At 44.0% G+C, this 21,664-nt stretch overlaps 1 protein-coding gene across 1 annotated transcript in view; it reads right to left on the bottom strand.

The window, feature by feature from the left end:
- CARMIL1 (capping protein regulator and myosin 1 linker 1) overlaps nucleotides 1–21,664 on the bottom strand; it is a gene marked incomplete at its 5' end in the record, with an annotated part of 293,134 nt that overhangs the window by 114,684 nt on the left and 156,786 nt on the right. Inside the window, 5 exons of the mRNA XM_080805968.1 lie at nucleotides 3,459–3,563; nucleotides 6,598–6,674; nucleotides 6,808–6,885; nucleotides 9,543–9,646; nucleotides 16,893–16,979. Coding sequence (XP_080662094.1) covers nucleotides 3,459–3,563; nucleotides 6,598–6,674; nucleotides 6,808–6,885; nucleotides 9,543–9,646; nucleotides 16,893–16,979 — 451 coding nt within the window. The remainder of the gene's footprint in view (nucleotides 1–3,458; nucleotides 3,564–6,597; nucleotides 6,675–6,807; nucleotides 6,886–9,542; nucleotides 9,647–16,892; nucleotides 16,980–21,664) is intronic.

The following is a 21,664-nucleotide window of genomic DNA, read 5'->3' on the forward strand; positions in this document are numbered from 1 at the left end:
CACACGGGGAGCACCTGAGGGCTCCTGCGCTGGGGCAACACGTGTGTGTGTGTGTGTGCACGCGCGCAAGCACCACTGTAACACAGGCAGACAGGAGGGAGCACGGGGGGGTAGACAGGACCACCTCCTTAGGGGTGACTACCTCCTTCTCAGTGTGCCCAAGGGAAAAAGGACCTCCACCCCATAAGAGCGAGGTGGGAAGGTGACTCTCTCACACCAGTCTCCAGGGTCTCCCCTTCTGGGGACGCTCTGGCCTCATCCACGCCAAGAGCAAGAGTGCCCGTGGAGCGCGTGGAGCCCACGATCCCAGAAGGAGGGCTGCAGGGGGGTAGTGCCTTTCCTCTCATTCCTTCAAGCTGGCTCACCAGTCCCTTATTCTAAACGCCGGCCGAGGAGAAAGGCTGGGCAGCTCTCCTCTGTGGGTGCGCTCCTGTCTCATTTCTTACTAAACTGCTCCTTTCCCCAACAAGTGCTGTTCCCCCTTTCCTTCTTGGGGGCAGTATTGAGCCGCTGGAAGTGCCTGCGACTGAGAACCCAAAGGCCAGCCCTGAGGTCCTGGCTCTGTACCCACAGTGGGGTGGCTCCCATGACGTCACCTGTCACTTTTCTCCCGTCTCGGGTGCTCGTCAGCAAAATGGGACAGTCAGCACATTCCCACAGAGGTCCCTTCGAGTTCGAATATGTGCTGAGTTTCTAGAATTTAGCCACATATCTGAACACTCTATTCTTGGAAGGCTTACATGGAAGGGAAACTCTCCCTGCTCTCCTGACATGTAGATTAAGGCCCGAGAAACAACAGTGCCCTTTCAGATATTTAAGGACAGTGCAGGAGACGAGAGATGAAGACAGACCAGCTCTGGGACTGGTAAAGACAAAGAACCCACAGCAAGTGTAAAACAAAACCAGAGGGAACGAGGACGAAGCCTAAGGCACACCGGGGACAGCTCTCGGCAGGAGCATCGTTACTTTCACCCAGGGATGGAAGAACAGCCTTAACGAGTGTCCATCAGTCTCCATTGTTACTGCAACACTGGTTGAGAGAAGAACTGGTATCTCATTTCGCAGGCTCTGGACATGGGACGCTAGTTAGGATTCCTGAGTATCTCATGCAATAGGTTTCTTAAAAATACTCAGCCGGGGAGACGGGGAGATGGGGGGTCATGTGACAGGGAGCAAGGAAGGGCACAGGGAAGCAGGGATGAGGGGAAGAAAGCGAAAGCACCAGCATGAGCATGAACAGGACCTCGGGCCTCGTTCTGACTGATGCAGGAGCCAGGAGCGTCCTCGGGATACACGAGAACCTCGCTGTTCTGAAGACTGTAGGAAACATGAGGGACGATGTCACCAGGCTCTTTACTAAAGCCCCTGGGATACTTTACCATGGCCTGACACGTTTGCAAAGAAAAAGCACAGCTGCAAAGTAGGCGGTCACACTCTCTGCGCTGCTTTGGAAGCAGCCCCAAATGGTGGGAGACTTCTGCAGGACACGGTGATGTCCAAACAGAAAAGGTTTCTCTCAGAAGAAGTTGCACTGCTTTAGCATATTCTCTTATGGCTGCTGACCCCCAACCCTTCAACAAGCTAGGGTCTCTGTCCGTCCCTCTTGGTGCAGGGGAACGTGGTGGGTGAGGCACGTCAGGAGCCTGTGGCCGCCGGTAGCCCCTGGTGGCCACTGTCTGGCACCGTGATGCGCCTCCCAGAACGCCCCAAGCCATCAGTCTTCCTCCAGGGCGTGACCTCGGCCCAAGAAACATGCCCCACCCCAGGTAAACCCCAACACCTCAGTTCTGTTATCTCTTTTCAAGTTCTGGCCTTACATTAAATGTAATTAATTGTTATTTTTAAATAATTTTTAATAATTAATTAAATATTAAAAATTCAGAATTTTGCTTACAGAATCTTCAGCCACGGAACCTCTTCCCTCACGTTAAGATTTTTTACTAAGTGAAACACAGAGCTGAAGAGATTACTGACAGGGCACCATTAAATATTCACATAAATAACAGGCCACAAGATTTAATAATTACAAAATAACTCTTGAGGTATAATTTTTATCCGCAAGTCTCTATGCTAAACAGTACACAGTAAAACCCAGTGCTGCAGTGGTGTGGAACATTCTACAGAATCACTGATGGTAACTAGCGAAGAGCTACTCTGTATTTCACAGGACCGAGAACACTGAAAGGACTGGAGTACCGGGTATCTGTCAGGAACTTCTGAATAAGCAATTTCACAGCGGTACACTGATGGCAAGGATCAGTCCGGATCTGCTTTCCACCCAGTGCCCTCCTTGTGTCTGGCACATTGTAAATGGTCCATAAGTATTAGTTGAATGAATGAATGAGTGAATGAAGTAAATATGACTAAATTCTTATGGACCCCCTTTGGAATACTGATTCCATTAGTTTGCTTAATAGCCACACAATCAGCCTCATCGTGAGACCTTTACTGTTAGGAGCTGTTGCATTTACAGACCTCTAATACACTAACTCAGTGTTTAAAAAGGAAAGGCCTGCTGATGACCACTGGATTTTTCTCTTGGCACTGGACTAGATCTACTGTCCTTAAAGAGACATCCACCATTTTGGTCTTACGGTGCCAGAGGAGATACCGTGATCAATTTCACACCTCTCGAAAGAAAAAAGGCAAGTCACAAATTAGATGAAGATTAATTTTCTAATAAAATGAATAGCAGACACTGGTTTTAGCACGTCATACAAATTACAAGGGAAAAATTAAACACTGATTTACATGCCAGCTAGGGAAAGGAGAGATCTGTGCACGTATTTGAACGTGTGTGACCTGCCCATATTCGTAACTACCCGAAAATATGTTCTTTAGACTTGAAGGGAATTTGATCCTAGAGCCCTTCTGATTATTTCTGGCCCTGGTGAACAGAAATTTCAAGGAGGACAAATTATCCTCAAATCTTATTTTAGTTAAAGAGCTCAACTTCCCCGCAAGGGATACTAACCCTGCCAAGTAAACACAGGGAACAGACAGCCTCTGCTGACCGAGGTAATTCAGGAACTAAAGCATCTGAAAACGGATTCCGATGCATACGCACCGTGCACAGAGTTTACTGTGGTTAGGAGAAATACGGAGAATAAATATTGATTAGAACACACACACGAAAATACCTAAAGCAGGCTCAACAGAGGTTAATACAAAAGCAGTGATACCTGGGAGGACAACGTCTACAGATCAGTGACAACTGCCAAGATCACAAACCAAAGAAAGATTTTTTTTTTTTCCCCTCGAAAATGCAATACTCTCAACAGGGCACAATGTCTTCAAAAAGAATGTGATCTCCTTTTTGTGCCCCGAAATGAGAAAGGCATTTTCATCTGCTTTGCCTGTCTTAGGATTCCGTGTCCTCTGCTTCCCCTTCCCTCAAGCACATTTGTAATAACAAAGTGAATGTTAAGAGATCTGGAGAAAATGAATTAACGACTCACTTTAACGGCTCAGGAGACAGTTTTGTGCCTGAAAGGTTGAGTTGCATCAGAGACAGGGAGCTACTGAAAAACTGTTTGAAGGACGGGGGTACTTCTTTTCCTTTCCTGAAAAACAAAACACGAGAGTCATACCAGCAGTTACACTTGGGGTCTGGTACCCCACTTCTGGATTGGCAAAGTTACCCACTGGTTATTCAGACACCGGGGGAAAAAAAATCCATGACCCCATTATATTTTTGGGAGAAATTCAAAGGTAAAAAGAAATAAAATGTCTGGAAGCTAAATAAATCCAATACCATCAGAGGAATGATGTGAGAAGTTAAGACATTTCATTTAAGTCCTTAAAACTACCGCCATTCTTTGTAGCCAATAATCTCAAACTGTGTTTTACCCACAGATCTCCTTGTTGGAATTTTTAAGAAACTAGAGGTAAAAGAGGATGTCTATTTCTCACAATTTACTTTTATTTTTATTTTTTTATTTGACAGAGAGATCACAAGTAGGCAGAGAGGCAGGCAGAGAGAGAGAGAGGGAAGCAGGCTCCCCGCTGAGCAGAGAGCCCAATGCGGGGCTCGATCCCAGGACTCTGAGACTACGACCCAAGCCGAAGGCAGAGGCTCAACCCACTGAGCCACCCAGGCACCCTATTTCTCACAATTTAATGAGCTTTCCCTCTGGGTGGCACTGAATGCTAAGGATCATTACACACGCTGGGCTAAACTGTTAGACGCGGCCCGTCTCAGGTGCAACAAGACACGACCTAACGTTGAACTCAGGAACAACACAAAGTCTGATTGGCATGATGCCTGCTCACCTCCTATATCCATAGGGCAAATCTAATCATTTCAGGCCAAATATTTAAAAAAAAAATAAAAAAAAATAAAAAGACAGAACTCCAAAGGAGATGGCTACAGATGCAAATACGGGCCCTTGTTATGGTAGAAACTGTACATCTCAGAAAGAAGGCAGAGTCCATGCCACACTAGGAGGGTCTTGGGAAAACAAGAGCCCAGGGTCAGAGTTGGAACGTGAACCCTTGGCTGGTTTCGCTCTACCTGCCAGAAGTGACGGCAGGACTGAGCGAGTCCCCGTGCGGCAAGCACTCAGCCGGGCGGAGAGGAAGCTCTCAGTTAATGGTAGTTACTCAGACCTCGGGGCAGAGGCTAGGCTAGCGGTCTAGCTCAAGCGCGTATTTCTTGTACAGAGGTCCAGGAAAACCTGTCAACGTTGGTTTTAAAACAAGGTAATTTCAGGCTACCTAAGAACAACTACCTAAGCAGCCAGAATCTCTACAAGGTTGACAAATAAATTTAAGAGGAAAGAGAATGCTGGGAGGATATATATTAGATGTTTCCAATGAACTCTGGTGCCTATAGTGGAATGACGTAAGCTTGTATACTCCTGTTCGTTTTTGATGATAAATGTTGCTAAAATGCTCACTGAATATACTTCTCCTCCTGCTACTTGACTGGATGTCTACTGAACCAACGTTTCCAAATACCCGCTGCCCCTTTCTGTGGGAGGACCACGCTTCATTCCCCCACTGCTGGCAGGCGTGGCCAGGCAAGTCCCTTGGCCAAGAGGACATCCCATCAGACACAAGTGACGTGTGTGACTTCCAGAAGGAAGCTGCACCAGCTCGTATGAGCTATAACTCTTTTTCCTCTGCTATGTGGCTAGTGGAATAAAGGCAGTATGGCCACCCACAAGAGACGTGTCACAAGACCACCACTGCGGAGGGCCATGGAGGTGGGGTGGGGAGGGAGGACCATTTGTTGCTACAGAGCGACTCACCTACCCTGACTGATACATGTAGGAACAAAAGTATGATCAGCCTGGCTGACAGGCCACAGCTCAGGGTAAACACATGAATTTCAAGGTAATTACTAAGGGCTGGCTAGGACTGTGCCTAGGTGACGGGCTGGGTATTTAATCACAACCTCTCACTGGACGAGCACGGTCCTCCTCTATAAGCTCAAGAGCTCTGAAGGCCAGTCATCCCAGAGGAGGCGCCTGGGGGGCTCTCCTGTTATTCGGCTGAGGTGCTTGTAGCATATTTTTGCTCCTGTAAAGATTTACTTCACCACTGAAGTAATGGACTGACTGCGCTTTAAAATATAGAATAATTTATTTGCGAGGTGCAACTATAGAATAGAGCCGGCTGAACAACCGAATTTTCCAAACAAGTGAGGGTTATGCCTTTGAATATAATATACCAAAATGGTAACTTACTAAAATGGAGGTATTTTGAGCATCAGCAATTCTCCCTATTATTAAAAAGCACATAATGACGAAAATATTGTTTGTGATCTACGGTCAATATTCCGATGCTAAGGGTCATACGGTATTAACACACTGGATGGTCCCAGAATTTCACAGGTACGAGCCCCAGGTTTGCTTGCTCACTCCTCCTTCTTTTCCTTCCATTCTAAGTTGCTGCTGCTTGTGGATACTCGCTGCTTCTAATCCAACGCCCTACGCCGCAAACAATTCTAAGTCAGGAAGTAGAAGTGAGGTGCTCAGGCTGGCCCTCCAGCTCTACAAATCAAAATTCATGAATCCAGGGGGAAACCTGGGTGGCTGTCAGCTAAGCGGCCGACTCATGATTTCGGTTCAGGTCATGATCTCAGGGTCATGGGATCGAGCCCCGCATCGGGGTCCCTGCTCAGCACAGAGTCTGCTTGCGTTTCTCTCTCTCCCTCCCTCTCCGCCCCTCCCTCCTCCATACTCTCTCTCTCTAAAATAAATAAATAAATGTTTTTAAAAAAATTTCATTTAAAAAAAATGCATGAGTTTGGGGCGGGCTATACTCTTTGCGCTGCAAGGGAGTTTATACTTGTTTCCCAGTTTGTTGTTGAGAAGCCCCTTCTAGAAGAGCTTTCCTATATGAAGAGAGAGTGCCCGTCCCACGGGACAAGCAGCCGTTAGCTCACATAGCAGGCTGGGGGGACAGCAAGGAACATCCATCATACTGCGGTGAGAAAGTACAACAAAAACTTGCACTTCCAAGGCCTCGTGTTCACAGATTACGGTTTAAGACCACCTCCCTGCACACACAACACACATCCTTTATCGCTCTGTTTTCAGATCACGACAACAGACACTCCTGGAGGACAAGGGTGGAGGTACAAACCCATACCGGTGAGAGAAGACAGCTCTGGAGAGATTGAGCACGGCTAAATACTGGAGGCATCCGCGGAGAAGAGCTGCGCAGACCTGAGAAAGAGAAGGTGCTCTCAGCAACCAGGATTTCGGGGCCTAAGAGACAACTTCATGACAGAGAAAGCCCTCTCTTGATCCCCCGTAAATGGCTGCTCTGATACCCAGCCCAGTATCCAAAAAACATTACCATGTCCAGGGAACATTCCGTGTTGGATAAATCCAGATGAGCAATGGCATTGGGCTGGGCCAAAAAACTGTACATGTACTTGAGATAAAAAAGCAAAACAAAAACAAACACATTAGGATCTAGAAACACACACGCGCGCATTAATATTTTAAAAAGAAGTTACCCGCGTCCTCCCATAACTGTTCTCTACTCTTCCCAAGAGGACTAGCAGAATTTCATGTCCTTCCAAGGCCTTCCCTGAGAACAAAGTTCCAAAGAATATTTAAAATAATATGTCTGAGTTTAAAAAAAAAAAAAAAGGCCAAATGAACTCTTGGCTGCCAAATCCCCTTTTGTTACACATGACTTAGTTTTCCTGATTAGCTCCATTTTTATAATTTTGGAGCAGTGCTAATTAATTTTAACTGCTAAGGTTAAAATACCACCTGAATAGCACTCACCCTCTCAAAATGCTAATCACCTTTGGAAGTGTTCAAAGATCCACTAATTTGAATTTGAACCATCAGATGGTCTCAGGCTATACTCTCTTCCGTCCAATGCAAGGATCTTTTTCTACCCTTAGTTACTTCCAAAATCCAACAAGAAAGTAGGATGGCACTATAGGTTTAGGTTGTTGTTGTTGTTCTTGTTTTTTAATTTCACACACAGTTCAGACATGTCAGGTTTCGAAGGGTCACAGTGCCCAAACTCTCCCCTTATTCCTGTGCAAGACCATCAATACAACAAATGAAGAGTCCTCTGCTCTTCTCTACCTGCCCCGAGGAGCCACAGCCAGAGTCCACCGAGAGCAAACCGAGTCCAGGCTCCTGCCCCCAGGTAAACACCTACATTCTCCTTCGCGTCTCTGGATGTCACCAGATCCTTGCAAAAACTAACAAGCTTACACCGGGATGTCCTCGTCCTTAGTAAAGACTCACAGGTGCAGTGGCTTAGCTCTATCATGCTTGAGCAAAATCCTCTCTACCAAATCAGAAAAGCAAAAGATTCACCTGTAAATACTTTAGAGTAACTAGACACACACACAACAGACTGGATTATGAGAAGTTCTGATCCAGAAAAATAATTTGCTCTCCCTTCTGTAACGATCTCTGCCTCTCTTGGGCTTGCGGGGCTTGTGGGTCTCCTCTTGGCCACCAGCTGGGGGAGCTCTAATCACCCTCGATTGGTGACAAGACCCTACTTGGCCAACAGCACCTCTCCGAAGAGGTAGGTCCAGCTAGGCCGCTGGCCCTGAAGACAGGGGCCGGGTAAGCCCTTCCCTGCACCTGCTGGATGGCTCCCAGAACCTCCCAGAACCTGTCCAGGGCTGGGAGCCTACTACCCCAGGCCTCGAGTTTCCACTTCCCTTTCCCCAGAGGCAAGCGGAAGCAAGAACCACTCTGCCTGAAAAAATCCCGGGCTGCTTTGCTATCTACCTTAAGTGACTATGAATGTCCCTATGTTTGCAGAGTCTTATTATTTAATCTTCGGGCTCCTCTTTTATCCCTCTATTTCCCTAGTTTGCCACCGTAACATCTTAGTGATCTCCCATCTGACCTCTGGTTTCATATTGGGAGGAAGCAGACCTATGAATCATCACGGAAAGTGATAACTAACATGGACTGGCCACGCACTGAAAAAAATCCTGGCACACCGGGACCCAGTGTTGCTTAAAATGGGTTCAAGTATCAGGGAGAGGGAAGAAATTCTACAAAAAACTGTGGCAATATTCTCTGCCTTACAGGGAAAGTAAAACACAAGGGAAATGGGAATAAATTTCACAATGGTTCTCACCCCCATGAAGAGGTAGAACACACATGAGGAGGGTTCTTCAAAGACACACACTTGTTGTAGGCCCTACATGACAAGAGAGCATTTCTTCTAAATTCTATCATAGAGACCAGAGGGGACAACTCCCCAAATCTGAGAGTGAGATCATATCTAATTCACTGTACCAATAAAATTTGCCAAACATTTATATTACTGATTTAGCTGCATGAAAGTCTTATCATTGAGGGAAAACTTTTTGCCTTTAAATTTGAACTTATTTAAAGAGTGGCCCTGGGGTGCCTGGGTGGCTCAGTGGGTTAAAGCCTCTGCCTTCGGCTCAGGTTGTGGTCCCGGGGTCCTGGAATCGAGCCCTGCATCGGGCTCTCTGCTCAGCCGGGAGCCTGCTCCCCCCTCTCTCTCTGTCTATCTCTCTGCCTACCTGTGATCTCTGTCAAATAAATAAATAAAATCTTAAAAAAAAAAAAACAAACAAACAGTGGCCCCAATGTATTCCCAAACCCTCTTCTTTCTCTACTGTATTCATGGAATATAGGACTGGACTTTATCCCAACATCCTTTTTCAACTGTAAACTATTAAAAAAAAAAAAACTTACCTGTCTTTTTAACAATATTATTTAATGACAAAATCATTCAGTTTACATTTCCAATCTTTCTTATCAGCCAATTATAAGAGGTTTGATAATGGTTAAAAGGAAGCGGGGAAAAAAGGTCCTTCAGAAAAAGTGTTTCCAAAAAGAATTCACACTTTAGCAATATCAAGTTAACAGAGGAAAACATCTATGTGTTAGACTACATGTAATTAACAACGGTTCTGGAATTTTTCTCTAAAACGCATCCTAAGCTCATAACTAAATGATCTGAAACTGTCATGATAAGAGGAGCTGAGGAAAGCCATGTTTGGAAATTATTCCAGGTTTATGGAATACAGTGTCTTTGAACATGACTGTGAGGAAAGGAAAACTTACCGAGAGGTCGTCTCCGCGAAGGACATTCCCTGAGAGGTCGAGATGGGTAAGGGTGGTGGCGGTCAGCGGGTTGGCACTGAGTGACTGAGAAAGGCTATTCACCCCTGCAACATGGAGAAGACCGAGCTCATTTTCCACTCCGGGAAACAAAATGAGGTTTGGGAGTGTCCATAAACGGCCCCATCAGATTGCAGGACTGAGGTTAGCCACAAGGACTGTCCCCAAAGGTAGGACTGTCTTCTTCTCCCCTCCCCTCGGGGAGAACGGCGGAGTCAAGGACACAGCCACCTCACTGAGCAGGAGAAAGAGACAGAATCGGCTTCATTCTGTGCCACTTCTGATGTGGCTGGAAAGGCTGTGACTTGGAAGTCCTAGAACGAGGCACGCGAGTCGAACTGGTCATTTCTAGCTTTCGCTTAATTCTGCTTGGTGCCCCTGACTTGGTGTGTGGGATTTAAGTGATGCGGTTATGCCTACAGGCACTTCTCGCTATTTAAAGTACTTAGGAGGTAACGTAGGAGTCAGATAACTGTTCTACCTAATACATCACTCCCAAGGCAAAATTCAGAGGGAAATGGATTTTTCAGAAAGAGCGAGAACATGGTCTGCATACAATATAAGCAGCAATCGAAAGCAAAAATGGATAATTAACACTCTACACACTATTGACACACGTAACATAGAAAGCTCGGATCAGAGTCCACGGAACGGAACAGAATGGAACAGGTTCTCGCCACCTCCAAAAACCAGGAATAAATACACGAGGAGGGCGAGAGCGTTCTGTGAGGGGAGAACCACGTTTTTTCCTATGCGGTAACCGTCACAGAGGCACATCTGCTGGTGGGTTCTCCTCAGGCCACTTCTCTCCACGGGGAGGGGAAGGCTCTAGAAGGCAGTCCCTACAAAATGGGAGCTCAGCAGACTCTGGCCACTCGTGGGGATGGAAGAGGTCAACACACACAGCAGCTCGGATGCTCATTCGTAGGGTAACAGGGATGGGGACATAGCCAAGCTCTTCATGTCTCTACGGTCCACAGTTCCAACGTGTGTAGTTTGGAAATTTGGCGATTTCTAAACTGGATATACATTCAAAAATTTTTTCCAGCAAAATTCTTAAAAATCCCAGCCTGTCTTGAGCACCCTACAGGGAGACAGGGAGGGGGGTTGCAGTTGGTCCACACTTGCACAGACCTTCCTCGGGATAAGGGACGGGGGTGGGACCTGCCCGTGGGCGTCAGAATTGGCCACAGTGGCAGAACACAGAGAAGCCAGGAAAAAAGCATAAAGTCCCAAGGACAGCCTCGCATCAGAGCGGGCCTCTGCTCCAAGGGTTTTGGAATGTTTGGTGCATGGGACTGATGAAAGGGTTACTATCTTATCCTCCGCCTTTGGGGGGGTTACACAACTGACTGCAGAATGTCTGTGTCTGATAAAGACAACTAAGCCATTTCTCAGGGGTGACTGTGCCTCTGGGTACTGGGAGAGAGAGAAGAGACAGAAGTGCAGAGGGAAAAATATTTTAGTTCTGCACCAGGAAGCAGATCTTGGCTATCAATTCAACATTTGTTAAGTGCTCGTAAAAATGTTTATAAAATGCTGGGGATTGGGAAAGAAATGTAAATGAGACCCATTCATTGCCCTTAAAAAGTTCAAAGACCATCAAGAAGGAAACTGAATAAATCCCAGCATGAAAAATCAGCACTGCACAAGGAATATGTATTCACTGCAACAAAAGTTTATCTAAGACCGACTGTCCTCCAGGCATGGGCTTTTGAGACCCTGGATAGATGACATTACCCTCGAAAAGACAGTGGAATGAGAGACAGAGTCAAATAATCATAATTCAGTGAGGTCGGGTCTACCAAAGAGGTGAGAGACAGGAGCTTGGCAATGAAGGAAGTGGGGATTTCGTTCATGATGCTGGATAAAAGGAACTTGCAATGGCCTACGGAAGGTTAATTCCTGGAGGTAACATCTTCAGTGGGTACCGTTACTGGTAGTACTAGTGTATTTTGTAATGGAATAATTGAGTTGCAAGCATGGAGAATACCAGACTGTCTCTCATCAAGAAAATCATTTGTAAAATCCCTTCCTTAGTGAGGTATAACAAAGCTCAACAAATAAATTCCAAAATTAGAAGGTCAAATTAGTCTTGACAGGAAAAGGCTCCTTGACAAGTGTGGGCGCTTGGCAGTTGGCCAACACCTGAACAGAATCAGGAGAGAATTATATTCTCAGCTCAGCTTCGTGCCACTAAATCAGAATGAAGGACTTCCGCCCCCACCTCTGGAGCCCACATCCACGTGAGGCTTCTGTTAACAGGCACAAAAACAGCAGGAAAATACAAAAATATAGGATGGGAAAAAATCAGGGCTCTCACAACTCAAACTCAGCGGATTTACATGCCATTCTTGATCCTGGTTGTCTAGTGATTGTGACCGTGCTTCGTACTTATTATTGGAGTGTTTACAGCTGGAAAAAGGTGGTACCAGATGGCCTTGCGCTGACGTAATCAGGCAACCAGCAGGATATTTACTAGAAATCCAGAAAACTATCATTTAGCTAACATCTGAGGGAGAGAAAGGGTATTTAGAGACAATGGGGATGTCATGGGGAGATTTTTAAAAAATCTGTTTTGAATAACGGAGCCATGAATATACATGTTTTCACAGAAGTAAAATACAAATGCTAGTCAAATTCAGCAAAAGATTAAAACTGCAGTGTAATCTGAGTTGCTGGGAATCTTGAAAGCTTTTAGATACTACAAGAAAATCTGCAAGAATAATGAAATCCTTTAAGGAATTCTCCTTTTTATGAGGAAAAAAAAAAAAACAACCCAACATTTCAAGACATACATCTCTTAGGAAGGACAGCTTAAAAATCTCTGGGTCAGAATATCATTAAACAATATTAACTCTCAAAATACGTATTTTAATGTATACAAACTTAGTGACAGAGGGAAGATGAACGTGGCATGATGACCTTTATCTGGGAAGGGCATGGGGAATGTGGGTCTGTCCTCGCTCAGGAGGGAGCTGAGGACCTCTGCTCTGCCTGGGGGACCTCCCACCCTCATGACTCCTGGAGGGACAGGGACATAGTGAGTGGTGGCACAGAGGTACCCCAGACCCCATATTTGTCCTTGAGAGGATAAACGATCACCACATCCCTCTCTTTCTGTTTCACAGTCATGAACAAATAAAATAAATAAATTCAAGTTGGTCTGCTTGTTTGTTTTAAACACCTCTATCTTAAAAAGAGTTGGACCATACAGCACGGTGATTATAGTTAATACTGTATTGTGTATTTGAAAGCTGCTGAGTGTAGATCATAAACGTTCTCATCACAGGGTAAAAGAAAATTGGAACTGTGTGTTGACAGATGCTAACTAGACTTATTGTGGTGATCACTTCACAATATATAGGTATGAAATCATTATCTTGTATACCTGAAACTAATTTTAAAAAGTTATACCTATGGAGCACATGATAAATAATTGACAGTTTTTTTTTTAAGATTTCATTTATTTATTAGAGAGAGAGCAAGACAGAGAGCACAAGCACGGGGAGCAGCAGGCAGAAGGAGAAGCAGGCTCCTCGCTGAGCAGGGAGCTAGATGTGGGACCCGATCCTGACCCCAAGATCATGACCTGATTCAAAGGCAGAGGTCTAACCAACTGAGCCACCCAGGGGCCCAATGATTAATACTTTTAATGTGTAGGGAATATATATAAATTAAGAAAGAAGATTAACATGGCAAATAGAGAGGTAACAAAGGATGGAAACTAGTAACTTCCTCCAAAAGACAGACAAATGACCAAGAACGGGAGGGTGCAGGGAGTGGGGGTTGGGGAGAATTTACCTAAGCAATAAGTGAAGAAACTAAAATTCAAAGATCAGAACACTTTGAGGCGCCTGGGTGGCTTAGTCAGTTAACTGTCTGACTCTTGGTTTCAGCTCAGGTCATGATCTCCTGGGTCGTGAGATCGAGCCTCACACTGGGGCTCCCCGCTCAGCAGGGAGTCTGCCTGAAGATTCTCTCCCTCTACCCCGCCCCCACTCGTGAATACTCTCTCACTCTCTTTCTTAAATAAATAAATAAATCCTTTTAAAAAATCACAACACTTTTGCTTATATGCTTGATAAAAAATGAAAAAGAATAATATCCACAGGTAGTGGGAATGTGGACACTTGGACAAAGAACTCGGAGGACAATGTGACAACAAATACACAAAGAAAGCGTTAAAAAAAATGCACGACCTTTGGGATTTAGCAATTCCACTTAGAGAAATTTATCCTCAATGAGAAGGTAACAAATGACCAGTAATTACATACAGAAGTCACATTAGCATTGTTTGCATTGCTGAAAAAGTAGAAACCCCACAAATGTACACTAACAGCCCACTTAAATCAATTACAGGGTGTCCCCCACACACTGGAACAGCATATGCGGCCACTGAGAGCACTCACGTGTTTGTGGTCACAATATATGACGCCAGGAGAAAGTTTACGAAATGGCAAGTGTCCTGTAATACCATCTGTGTGTGTGTCTGTACGTGGGCATACAGACCAACTACGTACAGACAGACCAACTATGTACAGACAGAAGCCGCGTGGAAGGACAGGTGCCAGGTGGCAGCAGGGCCGGTCTCCTAACGGTGTGGCACGGGCATGATGAGTAACCGTGGCTTTCTTATTTACACCTCCCAGTATCTTCTAAAACTTTACCATGAATATAAAATGCATTGATAATCGTCAGAAAAAGGTTTCTATGAAACTGATTTCCTGGAGTAGAGAAGTGGTAACGTCACTGGACAGCACTTAGCTTTGATATCTGTGGACGGCTTCCAGCACCAGCACAAAATACAGACTCCTGGGCAAATGCGCCCCTTTGGGAAGTCACTGGAACGCCTAAACCTAACTGTCTGCACGTCAAATCATAGGACTTAGAGGAATAACCCCAATTTCAAATCGCTCTCAGGGTAACTGTGTGGTGGGAATAAAGCAGGACTAGGTGACTATAACATGACCCAGGGACCGCTTTGCTGGTGACCCGCTCGCCTGTGACACAAGCAGTACGAACCCAGAACAGGCCAGGTGCCAGATAAACGGCAATGGCGAAGGCAAAGCCCTTACTGTCCGGAAGCTCCCAGGCTAGGACACAATCAACATGTAATTGGAAACATGCTAAAACAGAGGAATTTGCAAAGTGCGATGGAACGGAGAGAAAGAAGCGTCCGCTTGTGCAGGGTGGGGTGAGAGAAGGCTTCAGGGAGGAAGGGGGACAGATGTTCGGTCTCACAACAGGGGCAGAATTCCGAAGGTCCAGGGGAGGGGACACTGGGGTTGTCCCGGGCCGAAGGAGAAGCATGTGAACACATAAGACAGAGCGAGATGCTGACGGTGACAGTGGTGGGGCCCTTTGTGCCCCAAAGTGCACAGTGTGTACATTAACTCACTTTGTCTCACCACCTCTGAGGAGGTACTTTTTTTTCTTTTAAAGATTTTATTTATTTGAGAGAGAGAGAAAGAGCATGAGCAGGGGAGGAGCAGAAGGAGAGCCATAAGGAGATTTCGTGCTGAGTGTGGAGCCCCACGCGGGGCTTGACCTCACAACCCTGAGATCGTGACCTGAGCCAAAATCAAGAGTCAGATGCTTAACTGATGGAGCCATGCAGGTGCCCCACAAATCAATGTTTTATAAAATAAACTCAAGTAGGGATGCCTGGGTGGCTTAGTCGTTAAGTGTCTGCCTTCCACTCAGGTCATGATCCCAGGGTCCTGGGATCGAGACGGTCGGGATCCCTGCTCCACAAGAAGCCTGCTTCTCCCTCATCCACTCCCCCTGCTTGTGTTCCCTATCTCACTGTGCCTCTGTCAAATAAATTAATAAAATCTTAACAAAATAAAATAAAATAAAATAAACTGAAGCTCTCCAAGAATATATATAAGGGGAAATGTGAGATAATAGAAAATACTACTTATTGGTCTCTGCCCTCCATTTATGGAACAAAGTTCCCTAAACCCTCATAATTTCCAAACTATTAAGAGCACTGAGGGCATCTTTTGTTCTAATGAGATGACTGTGGCTGGGCTCCTGGATGGGGCTGGTCACCAGGGAGACCCACCCACAATTAGAAACTTCCCCCCACCCCCATCCACCAGGAAGCAGAGAAGGGCTGGAGACTGAGTTAATACTTGATCATGTCTATCGGAGAAGCCTCCAGAAAATCCCAATAGAATGGGTTTTGGGGGGTTTCCAGGCTGGCCAACGCATCCACACCAGGAGGGTGACACAGCCCAGCTCCACAGGGACGGACACTCCTGCACTCAGGACCCTCCCACACCTTGTCTTACATAACTCTTCACCTGGCTGTTCACCTGTGTCCTGTATCAGATTCTTTAACAAACCAGCAAACACAAGTGTCTTCCTGAGTTCCGTGAGCTGCTCTAGCGAATTAACCAAACTCAAGGCGAGGTCTCTGGGACCTCCAATAACCGAGGCTTGCACCTGGAGTCTCAAGGATGGTTGGGAGCAGTCTAGTGGGACTGAGCCCTTGACCTGAGGGATCTGGGGCCGTCTCTGGGTGGAGAGTGTCAGAACTGACCGAAACGGTGGGACACCCAGCTGGTGTCACCGAGAACTGCTCAGTGTGAGGAAAAACCGCCACGCATCCGGGGCGCAGAAGGGAAGTGTTTGGTGTGAGTAGTCAAGGAGACACACAGGAAAGGGAAGCACAAAGGAGGGGAAGAAGGCTGGTTTCACTCTACAGGATGAAAGACTTTCCAAGCAGAATACAAATCACGTACAAAGGCACAATGCACGCAGGGATATTTCAAGCATTATGGGGTGCTGATATGAAAACATAAGGACAGAATGGACAGATTTATGGAACAACCAGATACAATGAGAGGAAGGTAAGTGGAGTCAGCAAAGACCCTGGGGAAGGAAAGGTGATCTCCAGAGCCGGACAGAGTGGGTAGAGGTGTGGTGTGACTCGCCAGTTAGGTTCTCCAGTTTTCCGTGCAGGAGACCATCCATGTGACAGCGTGTGTGACTGGGGTGGTGGGGGTGGGGGTGAGGGAGCAGAGGCAGGGGCAGCCCAGGTAAGCACTCCCCCACCCAAAGTCAAAAAGTTAAATATTATATTTCAAAGTTATGCTCTATCCTGAAAGCATTTCACTTTAGACAACCAGAATTCCAATTACACCACTTCTTTATCTTGTAACCATCAGAGTACTGTAATATGTACCTAGATACATAACGGAGTAATAATTCTAACTATTTAAGGTAGCATGGTGTAGCAGAAATATTACAGACATAAAGCAAAGAAAATAACACATACTGTACCTTTAGGTGACAATGAGGTTTTGGATAAATTTAAATGCTTTAATCCCTTTGGGAGTTTGGCAAATTGAATACTTAAAGAGGACACACCTGAGAAAGGAGGAAAAAAAAAGATTATTAGAATGTTCAACTTCTCAGAATTGCATTTGTTTTATAATGCCTGAAAATTAACTTAAATTTGATTCCAACTTAAGCGATCATTTTTTTCTCATGTCAGGCTTTATTTTCTAATTATCTACCATCACACCTTCTTTTTTTCTGTTCTCCCTAAAGGATAGGAGAAAAGAAAGATTGCTTAATTAAGAATAACAATATAAAAACTTTACCGTTAGAGATGTTTTTCTTTGGACTAAAGTGTTACCCTCTCCTCTACAGTACTATTTCAAATGCAAATACTCTTAGGAAGAGTGGTATAATTGCTTCTTTTTAACCTGTGTCTTAATGAGTTGATCACTCTTCTGGGTGAGCAGATGCACGCTACTTAATTATTGTCAAGAAAACGGTATAATGTTAACTCTTCGGATAACAGCTTCACTTTAAGCACATGGATTCTAATACTTAATTAGCTATAGCTAACAACCTCAGACAAAGCATCAGAGCGTATTTAACTTCTTACAGGTAGGTTGTGCAACTGGAAAAATCACAGTATTAAAAACCAGAGAGTCTCTAAATTTAATGACCAGACTGGGAGACTGAACACCAGCTTATTCACTCAAGGACTACAATGAGTACAGACCGTTCACTGGGAGGAATAAGGAATACATGAAAGTAAGCAATTCCTATAGGTCGTTCAACCAGTCCCTGCTACATGTGAGTTATCTCCTTCTCAGGGGCATGTTCCTGGGAAGGTTCCTGAAATAATATTAACTATATGGTCTCCGAGACTGATTCTCAAACTCCATGCACTGATACAGAACTACCAAGTTGGTTGCTGCCCTTTCATATAACACCATATTCTCTATACACTTTTTCAAAGTTTATCAAGAAACACCTACTGTAGTAGTTAGAGTCATAGTAGAGCACTAAACCTCTAGTTGGGTGTCTCCCCAAGGACGGTGGGTGTTCCGAGAGCCCCTATTTACTTCCCCATGTAATTTCCCAAGTAAGTTTGAAAATCCCTGGATTAAATGATGCCACACAGGTTTGTTTATGTGAATACCTCTAGAGATCTGAATATGCTAATCCATATTATTAATTACGAAGAGGGCATAGGCCTGCTATTTAGCAGATAGATTCTTGTAAAAGAATATATAATTAATCAGTTAATAGGAACACAGAGAAAAGGGAGTCATTTTAGAAATGTAATTAATCCTTAATCCAAATGGCAGAAAAGGAGAAAAAAAGAACAACGAAAAAATGAGGAAGAAAGAAAACATACAGTAGATTGCCATACAAATAAATCAATAATTACAAAAAATGTAAATGTTCTAAATAAAAAAAACAAGTCAAAAATGGATTATCTAAGCAAAAAAATCAGGTGCTTTCAAGAAACACTCAGAAATACATGTATTCAGAAGTGAACCTAAAAGCACGTAAAAAGATATATGCTGCAAACATTAACCACAAGAAAATTAGTATGTCTGCAATAATATAAGACTAACGTTAGATTTTAAGAGGCAAAGAGATAAGTGAGACATTTCATTAATGAAGATGAATAATTTTAAATCTGTATGGTCTGAATTACAGTCTCAAGATGTATAAAGTAAATCTAACAGTAACAAAAGGAAAATAATATTATTATATACACTATACATACATATATGTGTGTGCTACCTTGCAACAGTGGGAGATTTTTAGACACATCTCTGTCAGATGATAAAACAGATAAAAAAGGATATAAAGACACAGATGATACCAAGAACACAATAAAGAAGTGTTTGAAATATTTAAAACACTGTACCTAATAACTGCAGAACTTATTTCTTCAAAGTACACATAGAGCCTTTATTTACCTAAAGCGACAATATGCTGAGCTTCATGAAAAGCAAGTCTCAACAAATGACATAGAGGAAGTTTCTTAACTGCTGTGAAATCACACAAAGCATATTCTCCAACTGCTACCACTATATGAAATTAACATAGGAATTATAACAAAAAGAGAATGAGAAAATCCCCAAATTATTAGAACAGAAGCAAGGTATTTCCAAATAACAAATGAGCCCCCCAAAATATCACAAAGGAAATCTTAAAAATATTTTTATTTAAATTTTATTGTTACTTTCTTAAAGATTTTATTTATTTATTTGCCAGAGAAAGAGAAAGATAGCACACAAGCGAGGGGAGCAGCAGGCAGAGGGAGAAGCATGCTCCCCACTGAGCAAAGAGCCTGATGCAGGACTCTAACCCAGGACCCCAGGATCATGATCTGAGCTGAAGGCAGATGCTTAATGTACTGAGCCACCCAGGTGTCCAAAAAATTTTTTTATTTAAATTTTTAAAAACTATGATATCAACATTTTAGGGATACAGTTAGAGGCATGCTTAGGTGAAATCCATAGACCTACTTATGTTATTCGAAAAAAAAGCTGGAAACTAATTATCTAAATATCCATCTCAAACTATTTGAAAGAAAAGCAGCAAATTAATCCCCACTCCATCCCTATAAACAGGAGGAAAAAAAGATAACAAAGGGAAGAAATCCATTAAATAGAAAGCATCCATAAATAAGTACATTTAACAAATCCTCTTCTTCAAAAAAACTAATAACATTAATGAGCCCCAGAAAGACTTTCTTTTTTCTCTTTTAAAGGAGACAAAGAGAAGGATCAAATTATCAAAATCAGAAATGGAAAAAAAAATATTAGTAGAGATCCTACAGACATTGCAAATATAACTAAGTGGTATACGGGCAGATTTCCTAATGAAAAATACAATTTACTGAAACTTACATAAGAAGAAATAGATAATCTTGGGGCACCTGGGTGGCTCAGTGGGTTAAAGCCTCTGCCTTCAGCTCAGGTCATGATCCCAGGGTCCTGGGATAGAGCCCTACATCGGGCTCTCTGCTCAGCGGGGAGTCTGCTTCCCCCCCTCTCTCTGTCTGCCTCTCTGCCTGCTTATGATCTCTGTCAAATAAATAAATAAAATCTTTTTTAAAAAAAAGAAGAAGAAGAAATAGATAATCTCAATAGTCTTCTATCTATGCAAGAAAATAAACCCATTATTAAAAACCTCTCCACAAGGAAAAGCAAAAGTTGCCTAATATAAAAGAGTATATACTATACAATGCTATTATTTATGAAGTTCAAGAATAAAGAGAGCTAACCTATCATAACAGAAGTCAGAATAGTAATTACCTTTTCCGGACCATAGAGGGCAAGGGTGAAAATCACTAGCACAAAGCAAGAGGGAAGACTGTAAAGCTTGCAAAGCGCTGATGACGTTCTTTGTCTCGAGCCTGGTTTTCATGATGAGCGTTCACTTTGTAAGAAAGTCAGTGAGATGTAAACTTGGGGTTTGTGAACCTTTCTGAATGTACATTACACTTCAATGAAAACTTTTACTTCCCAAAACTTAGGCATGGGAGATAATAGAGGAGAAAATGGAGACGGCCATGGGTATGATGATGCCTTTTTAATGCCTTTTTAGATGTAACACCAAAGGCAGGATCCGTGAAAGACATAACTGGTAAGCTGGACTTCATTAAAATTAAAAAAGTTCTGTTCTGCAAAAGGCAATGTCAAGAGAAGACAAGCCACAGACTGGGAGGAAGCGTTTGCAAGGACTGATATTCAAAATATACAAAAAACTCTTAAAATTCAACAATAATAAACAAGCCAATTGAAAAGGAGCCAAAGACCTTAACAGAACTCTTAGCAAAGACAGTACACAGACAGCAAACAGGCATATGAAAACATGCTCCACACCCTAGGTCCTCAAGCAAATGCAAATTACGTAATGAGAAGATACCACTACCCACCTACGAGAAAGGCCAAAATCAAGAACAGGGGCAACACAAATGCTGGCAAGGAACTCTCCCAACGGGAACTCTCATTCATGGCTGCTGCGAATGCAAAATGGTGCAGCCACTTTGGAAGACAGTTGGTGGTTTCTTACAAAACTTAACATACACCAACATGTGATCCAGCAATCAACCCAAGGGTGTTGAAAACTACAAGAAACTCTTGAAAAGTCAAAAGTATGGAGACAGCAGAAAGAGCAGTGATTGCCAGGGCTGGAGGATGAGGGGGCGGGGAGGAGGGACGAACACGTAGACGACCGGATTTCTAGGACAGTGAGGATCCCCCATGATATTACAATGGTGGTTCCATAGTCCCGCGCATTTGTCCAGATCCGTAGAATGTGCACCGAGAGTGAATCCTAATGAAAACTATGGACTTGGGGGGCGCCTGGGTGGCTCAGTGGGTTAAAGCCTCTGCCTTCAGCTCAGGTCATGGTCTCAGGGTCCTGGGATCGAGCCCCGCATTGGGCTCTCTGCTTGGCAGGGGGCCTGCTTCCTCCTCTCTCTCTGCCTGCCTCTCTGACTACTTGTGATCTCTGTCTGTCAAATAAATAAATAAATAAATAAAATCTTAAAAAAAAAAAAAAAGAAAGAAAGAAAACTATGGACTTGGGTGATGATGAGGTGTTAGTGCAGGTTCCTCCACGGTCATGGATGTACCATGGGGCAGGGCAGGGGGGTTGCTGATAGTGAGGGAGGCTCTGCCTGTGTGGGGCAGGAAGGATACGGGAAATCTCTCCATCTTCCTCTCAATTTTGCTGTGAACTTAAAACTACTCTAAAAAAGATAAATAAATATTTTTCAAAAATCAGGT

Source organism: Martes martes (genome assembly GCF_963455335.1).
Source record: "Martes martes genome assembly, chromosome: 6".
Classification (NCBI taxonomy): Eukaryota; Metazoa; Chordata; class Mammalia; order Carnivora; family Mustelidae; genus Martes; species Martes martes.